Source organism: Chaetura pelagica, unplaced genomic scaffold (assembly GCF_000747805.2).
Source record: "Chaetura pelagica isolate M959 unplaced genomic scaffold, ChaPel_1.0 scaffold109, whole genome shotgun sequence".
Lineage (NCBI taxonomy): Eukaryota > Metazoa > Chordata > Aves > Apodiformes > Apodidae > Chaetura > Chaetura pelagica.
The window spans coordinates 14828175-14836244 of NW_009970725.1; the positions used below are offsets into that span (position 1 = coordinate 14828175).

Consider the following 8070-nt stretch of genomic DNA (forward strand, 5'->3'; position numbering starts at 1 on the left):
GAAGTTGCCCACATCTGCTTGAAGTGTTTTTAATTTTAGAAGTGTTTTCAAATGTCACTGGCAAAGGAAAGTTCAGAGAGAACACGTCTGTGGGGCTATGTAGTATTTGGCTTTGCAAGCAAGCTCCGTGAGTCTAATGTGACCTGTGAACTACTCCTGCAATGTTCTTACATCACTGAGCTCAACAGTCCTGCTCCTTCTCACAGCACTTGACATTACTATTTTTATAACTATGCTAAATTTTTATTTGTCTTAGATCTTTGGTATCCATGGGAGCATCTGTGGGAGCAGCAACAAAACAGACCCTGTTCCCTCCTCTCATGCCTGCAGGGCGACCTTTCCGTGTGTCCAACGCTTCCCGGAGCAGCCGGAAAGGAATTGTTGCAAGCAGTCTGCAAGAGCTCATCAGCAAGGTATAGCAAACATTCCCACTCGGGCTGGAAGTTACTCTAAAGTGCAGTATCCCAGAAAGAGAGCCCACAGACTCTTCTTCTAAAATAAATAAATAAATAAATACAAATCCTTACTGGGAAATGCAGAAGAATATGGCAGTTAAGCAAGTATCAATATGCTTGGGCTCTCTTTCAAATGCTATTGTTGGTTTTTTTTGCAGACTTTAGATGCCTTCCTGATATCTGCTGGAATAGTTACTCTGGTTTTGGAGGAAGATGGCACGGTTGTGGACACAGAAGAGTTCTTCATGTCCCTGGATGATAATACGCACTTCATGGTTCTAGAAAAAGGACAGAAATGGACACAAGTAAGTGCTGACTACTTCGCTCTCACTTGAATAGAAGTGAATGGAAGAATGTCTGTGGCTGCTAAAATTGTTGGAAAGAGGGAAGAAGAGGGAGAAAACTTCCCCTAAAGAAGGCAAGGTATCAACTCCTTGTTGAATCTTCCTGGCTGACAAAACAAGTTCATTTTTTGTTCCTTGCTTGTGCACAGCAATCTTTGTTGGCAAAGATGTGCCAAGAATTGAAATTAAATTCTACAGCTGAAAATAATTTCAGGGGAAATCCCCTGCTTTTTGAGAGCCTCAGAAATAACTTTATTGAGCCTTTTTGTATCCTAAAGAAAATTAGGACTTTGACTGCATGAAGTTAAAAAATGTCTCTAAAGGTTAGCTTTTAGAGGGGGAAAATTTCTCAAATTAAAAAGCATAAATGGGCTTTCTCCTTGTGGATGATTGGTTTAGTGAATGCTAGAATAATGCCAGTGTTTAATCTTGTAAAGAGCTGAAGTTTGTCATCAAAACAACGTTGATCTACATGCTTCAAGTTATTTTAAGACCTATTAAGGTTGGCTAGTTTTAGGCTTCTAATAGTATAAACTGTGTCCAATTTGTGGTTTTGTGGGGGAATAGTCATCTCTATATTGCAAAAATGGAGTCAAAGTCCTAATTGTCTTTCTATTAAAAGGCTGTTGCTAGAAAGCTGGCATCAAAATTTCTTCCACCAGGTGCAGAGCTAGCTGAGGAGCTGTAAGCAGGCCTACCATTTTTCGCTTTGTACACAGATGGCTCAGTGACATGGCCTCGTTTTTTCAGTGTCCTATTGCAGTGTGGGCAGCTTGTACACTTTCCCCCAATATACCTCACTGGCTTATCAACCTGCCACATTTGGGCCATGACCTCCAAAAGCAGAAGAGAAGTTGCAGTCAGGGTATGACTCCACCTTCCTCCTTCCCACTCTGCCCTATGTCCTGTCTGCCATAGCAACACAACAAGTTTTAATGCTGCCCTTCTTCAGGCTGGAAAAAGCCTTTAAAGTTAACATATCCAACTGTTCACCTAGCATTGCCAAGTCCACCGATAAGCCATGTCCCAAAGCACCACATTTATGTGTCTTTTATATACCTGCAGGGATGGTGACTTCCCCAAGCAGCCCGTTGCAGTGACTGACAACCTTTTCCGTGAATAATTTTTTCCCGATATCCAACACAAACCTCCCCTGGCACAACTTGAGACCATTTCCTCTTGTCCTATCACTTCTTACTTGAGAGAAGAGACCAACCCCCACCTTGCTACAACCTCCTTTCAGGTAGTCGCAGAGGGCAGTGAGGTCTCCCTTCAGCCTCCTTTTCTCCAGACTGAGCAGTCCCGGTTCCCTCAGACACTGCTTCTCCAGACCTTTAACCAGCTTTATTGCCCTTCTTTGGACACACTTTAACACCTCAGTGTCCTTCCTGTAGTGAGGGATCCAGAACTGGACACAGTATTCAAGGTGAGGCCTCACCAGTGCCAGGTACAGGGGGAGACTCACATCTGTAGTCCTGCTGGCTGCACTATTCCTGATACAAACCAGGATGACATTGGCCTCCTTGGCTACCTGGGCACACTGCTGGCTCATGTTTGGCCACCTGTCAATCAATATTTCCAGGTCTTTTTCCTCTGGGCAGCTTTCCAGCCTTTCTGCCCCAAGCCTTTAGCATTGCATGGGGTTGTTGTGACCCAATTGCAGGACGTGGCACTTGGCCTTGTTGAACCTCATAGAATTGGCCTTGACCCATCAATCCAGCCTTGTACATATCCAGAACTGTTGTTGATAGGGGGCCCTGTTGCTGGAGCTTGAAAGCTATCAAAGCAAAACAGCCATAAAATTGCTGGCTAATGATATACTAAAGTGTGTGACTTGGTCTGACTTATCATGGCACTGTCTGAGCGCTGGGGTGGCAAGTACAAAAAGACAGTTTTAAACAACATTATTGCTTTATTTTGCGGGCAAAAAGCAGCTGGGAAGCTGCCAAATCGTTAACCCTGAGTGGGATATGCTGAGCAGAATATGCCCTGTATCCACTAGGTGTCTCTGTAAACACGGGTGTGCTGTTTCAGTTTTGTTTGTTTGTTTTTGTTGGGGTGTTTTTTGAAGCAAGAAATCCTGAAAGCATCACTGTCAGCCCTGAAGCAGCTTAGGGCTGCTTTCAATAAAGGAGGCCGGATTTAAGGTGGAAGATGACTTTCCACACTCCTCCTCCTTTGTTTTTTTTTCTTAAAAACTCGGTACTAAACCCTAAACTTGATCAGTAGTGGTTCCGTTTCCATGTTACATTTTTAGTAGAAAAAAAAGAGGCATTAGGAGCCAGGATTTGAAAATACATGACTTTTCATAGATGTCATGCTGACAGCTGTCTCTAAGAGTGCTCAACAGTTTTCTGTTCCTTCCTAAACAGAAGGACCTAATGTCATCCTGGTTATTTGGTGGCCTGTTTCAGCGTGGGCTAACTAGGCTGCCTCAGCTAGAAGCTGGAACATACCAGGATAATTAGGTGGCAGGAACACTGTCCAGTGGCCTTACCTGTGGCTTCAGTATACTCTGAAGAAGAAGAAGCTGTATTACAGGAAAAAAAATATTCAGGAGATGCTATATCACTCTAGAACTTCTGTGTCTGTTTGAAATATCTTCAGAAGCCTGGTCAGAACTTGACCAATATTATGTAAGCTATAGACTTGCTTTTCTCTGTGCTAATGCTTTTAATTCTAGTTTAGAATTAACTGAGAACTAGCCCAAAGACTGGAATAAGCGAGGTACTTCTGAAGAGCTGCACTGTTAACAATTGTCTTGCTGTAGTTTTCCAGCTCACTGTACAAACTGCCTTTCTTCTCCTTTTTAAATTAGACAAAAAATGGAGTCGTTGCTATGAGACCAAAGAAGAAAATGGGAGTAGCTAACATCACATTTGATCTGTACAAGCTGAACCCTAAGGATTTTATTGGCTGCCTAAATATCAAGGCAACTTTCTATGAGATCTACTCTGTCTCATATGACATCAAATGTATGGGAGCAAAAAGTGTGTTGCGGTAAGTATGTTTCTACTACTTATCAGGCAAATAAGTTAATGTAAAATCTGCATTTGTTTATTGGTTCTGTGAAGGAAGTGTCTTTATAAACTTAGCATTTTTATGATTGTTACATACTGGCTAATATTCTGACTCTTCCTTTGTAAAGTGAATAGTGGACTTGTAAAATCTTACCATAATTTTTTATGGTGGAACCCTAAATTTCCTCCAAGGCAAAAATCCTATCAGCTTGTGTTCGCCATGTGGGTGTAGGTGCAGTCTCTTTGTTTTCAGGAGAGAATTTCCCCAGATTCCTTTGACTTGTCTGAAGAAGCAGGAGGCTGAGGAAGAAGCATCTACACCTTGAGGAGAGGAATTCAAGGGAATTAAATGAGAGGGGAAATTGAGATCTAATGGCAAAAGTCTTACAGCTTGCTCAAACTTTGCAATACCTGGCTGCCAAATTCACTACATGAAGGCAAAGGAAAATAGAAGAGATATGACACTCTCTTGTCTTAATGTGAAATTGTCGTTTTAGTAAGACTGTGATGTTACTGGTTTTAGGCCAACTGGTCTCTGAGCAAACTAACAGAGCCTAGAGGACCACTGTGTCCTGCAGGACCAATCTGGGGAGGATTGTGAGTTTAGCTGAACTGGCTATTGGGAAATTCTGTCTCATGCAGGGACAAAATAGTACCAGTTTGGCTCACTGCTCTCAACCACATGTTAAGAGCCTGTACTTTGTTAAAACCGGTTGTGTCCTGCCCTGGTTGAAGAAAACCTCTTCTGAGTTCAGACTGCTTCACTGTGGTGCTGTACTTTGACAACTGCTAAAGCTGCAGCCCTGAATTTCTCTACCTGACCTTTCAAATTCTGGTTGAGACACAGCAGTGTAGTGTTGCTGCATTTTATTACATGAGGACAACATCTGCTCTGCACAGAACAGACAGGTGTATGTCTGTAAGCAAGCTTTTCATTTCCCCTGAGACATACCTTTAGTTTGAAGTTTTCAAATAGTCCCTCTGACAACATCTCCTCTCATCATGCTGGTATTAGGCATTGTAATGCTAATCTTGTTCCCTGACTTTGTCTGACCTCTCCCACTCTACTTAGGTGGTTCCTTGTTTGGTCTTTCAGGCTACAGCTCTCGTGACTGTAGATGAGACTTATCTCTCTGGTTCTGCTGCAGTGATCATCCAGCTATATGCTGTGTCCACCTCTAGCTCTGGATTCATTAGGGTTCCTTCAAAGCAAAGGCTTACCCTTCTGCACTCCTCCAGTTCTTGTGTTTGTCAGGTCTCTTGAGCAAGAAGAAACTCTGATTTCTGGCTATCTGCTTTGGACATGAGTGTCAGCACTGGAACTTGCACTGTTAAGGAGAATTTGAAGTGACAGTTCTGCTTCCCTGCCAACACAGGGCAGCTGGTGAGAAAGAAATGGTACTGATGAACAGCTGAAGTATCTGTGGAGTTTTTCTAGAAGCACTTTTATGTTACAGTTGAGCTGTAAGGGAAGTGTCAGAGTGGGAAAATAGTCTGCTAGCAAAGAACAAGTTAAGAAAGAAGAGAGAACCTTGAGTACTTTTGAACACAGTAAATCTCAACTTGCTATTCAAACTGAAGACACAGGATGATAGGTTCTTGGTGTGGTCCCTCTGCTAATGAATTCCAGATTGTTAACTCTGCCCACTCATTGAGCCCACCTGTGGAGTGTGAAGGGAAAGGACTTTAAAATGCTGCAGTTGTTCTTTGGTGGGAGGGGCTCAAAGCCTGTCAGATCTGATTAGTGCGTTTCCCCTAACAGTTTCTCTCTAGTGTCCAACTGAAGGATCAAATGGCCAGTTCAACAAATAACTTCCTCCATGGCTTAAGTGACAACTGCTCCTGTGTGCAAGTGACACACTGCAGCTGCTCAAAAACTCAGTACCAGCTGCAGTTTTCTTTACAACTGCATAGCCCCTTGTCCTGTACCCTGTGGTAGAGGGAAGGTTGTACTGAAATGGCATGTGTGAGAAGCATGAATAAGGGTACAGTGTTTTTTAAAGGCTCCCTAGGCTCTAAGTACAGGGTATTCTATGCTATTGAAGCACTGGATTTTGACTACAAAGCTTATTTCATCACAGTGAAAAAAAATTGGTTTGTAGGAAGATAACTTTTCCTTCTCTGCTAGAAATAAAAGGAGAAGTGAATGGCAGCAGAGGCTTCACAGTTTTATGTTTTCTCAGAAAGCACTGGATTTGACTACAAAGCTTATTTCATCACAGTGAAAAAAAAATTGGTTTGTAGGAAGATAACTTTTCCTTCTCTGCTAGAAATAAAAGGAGAAGTGAATGGCAGCAGAGGCTTCACAGTTTTATGTTTTCTCAGACAGGAACTTGGAAAATCTTTCCTCTTTTTTGCAGAAGAGGAACACTGGTCTGGTTTCTGCATCTTCAGAAACTGATTCCTTTCCAGTTTTTGAATGATTGCAGTTCTTGTATGCTGCTTTCCCAGTATCTCAGCTTCATAGCTGTGAGACCCTACTTAACTTTCAGGCAATGAGGATTGAATGTAGCTGTCAGCATTGATGTCCCAATAGTCTCTTGGAGAACGGAAATAAGATGTATATATAACTAAGTTGAATAAATGACCACTGAAATATGATTATCTCTATTCCCTTGCAATTCTCTGGTGATCCACAGTTTACTGTAGACATCTGCTTTTCTGATCTCAGTTTATGGATCTGTACTGATTCTCACATAGTATTATATATTTGAATGCTGATCCTATTAAAACTTTTAAAAAAATAGAATAGTGAACTGAGAATTCTTAAGGCTTGCAGATTGGACAGCATTAATTTGCCTGGCTTTGCTTGTATTACTGTTGGGCATTCACTATATTGTTATTGCTCAGCTTCACATCTAATCAAGTTTGATCTGTAGCTTGGAGATGCATGCGTTGTTGTGTTAGTGAATGGCCTAAAGGTGAGGTAGGAGGTGGATTCATGCTGCAGGAATATGACAGCCTGCTTTGTTAAATGTGTTTTCTGATTCTGCCAACATTTCAATAGTTTTCAGTTAATCAACAACCACATAAGTATTTGCTTTAGAGAAGGAACCAAAATGACCAGCTTCTCTGAAGTGAGGAGGAATGAGAGAGTTCTTAATATATGTACCTAGCTCACCCTAAAGGTCTTGGGGGTGGGAGGAATGGGGGGACAACATCACTCTGTTGGTGAATTATTATTTTTTTTCAAACAAATGGCTTTTCTTCTAGGAGGGTGCTCCAGCTAATATCCCACGCAGCACAAGTAACTGGACATTTTCTTCTCTATACTGGAACGTATATGTTGCAGTTGATGGGTGAATATGATGAAGATGGCACATGTGCAAGATCAACGCGGGACTAATGAACACCACTGTACTTCTGATATCAGACCCATTTGCTTAAAGACACTATCTTGCCCAATTTTGATTGTAATTGTGTTATAGTAGGTGGATGTCCACTGATGTGAACTAACATTTTTCCCATTTGGGAGTGCTTGTAGGCCTAGTCATAAAATAAGTGTTTGGTGTTCACAAGCTCTTAACACAGCAACAGGATGGGTGGCTAATATCTGAGAATTTGGCAAACGGAGAGAGGTTTTTGCCCCAGCAACTGAAAATGGAGACTAAGTATATTTAGAAACTTGCATGCTTTGTAACCAATGGGGTATTTCTTGCACTGATGAAAATATAGTTTGGTTGTTGTGGTGTGTTTGGTTTTTTTTCATGGCTGTCTACTTGTCTTCTGAACAGACTGGGCTGTAAGGTGAAGGAGATGTGTGGTTTTGTTTGTTTTTTAAGCTCTTTAAGCTTCTGGTATTGGTGTTCAACTGGCATTGAGGTACAGAAGGATGAAGTGTACTTATTTACTTCTGCTGCAATGGAAAAACACAACACAACTGAACCTTGATTCAGTGACTGACCACTCTCATCAAGTCAAATCAGAGAAAGTGCAACTACTAAGCATAAGCTTAAAATTTAGCCTTACTTCCCTTAAAACAGGAAAAACATTTCATTGTAACTCTTCATATTTTTCTTCAAATTTACAGAAAGTTCAGGTTAGAACAGCTCATACCAGATATATTTCCTTACTATGCCTGAAGTATTTGCCATAGTTTCATGAATATGGCTTACAAGCAACCTGCTAAAGCTTCCTCAGGGATTAAACCATCACTTTTGTAGTTTTTACTCTGCAGCTGAAAGATGACACTACATCCTAAGCAGTACGTGAGGTACATGCATCATGGATCTATAAGAGATGCTGGATTTT

General features: G+C 41.5%; 1 protein-coding gene across 1 annotated transcript; it reads left to right on the plus strand.

Annotated features, from left to right (window-relative positions):
* Positions 1 to 261: 261 nt before the first annotated feature.
* Positions 262 to 7323, plus strand: CIDEA (cell death-inducing DFFA-like effector a). The gene is made up of 4 exons (XM_010006876.1): positions 262 to 413; positions 614 to 760; positions 3618 to 3799; positions 7033 to 7323. Exons 1-4 carry the CDS (start codon positions 270 to 272, stop codon positions 7163 to 7165), a joined length of 606 nt encoding a protein of 201 aa, XP_010005178.1. The 5' UTR covers positions 262 to 269; the 3' UTR covers positions 7166 to 7323.
* Positions 7324 to 8070: the final 747 nt, after the last annotated feature.

Excerpts from the sequence above, each read along its gene's own strand:
- CIDEA (XM_010006876.1), top strand. The coding sequence starts at position 270 with ATGGGAGCATCTGTGGGAGCAGCAACAAAACAGACCCTGTTCCCTCCT. Across the intron at positions 761-3,617 it reads AAGGACAGAAATGGACACAA|ACAAAAAATGGAGTCGTTGC; the intron begins GTAAGTGCTGAC and ends TTTTTAAATTAG. Across the intron at positions 3,800-7,032 it reads GGAGCAAAAAGTGTGTTGCG|GAGGGTGCTCCAGCTAATAT; the intron begins GTAAGTATGTTT and ends CTTTTCTTCTAG.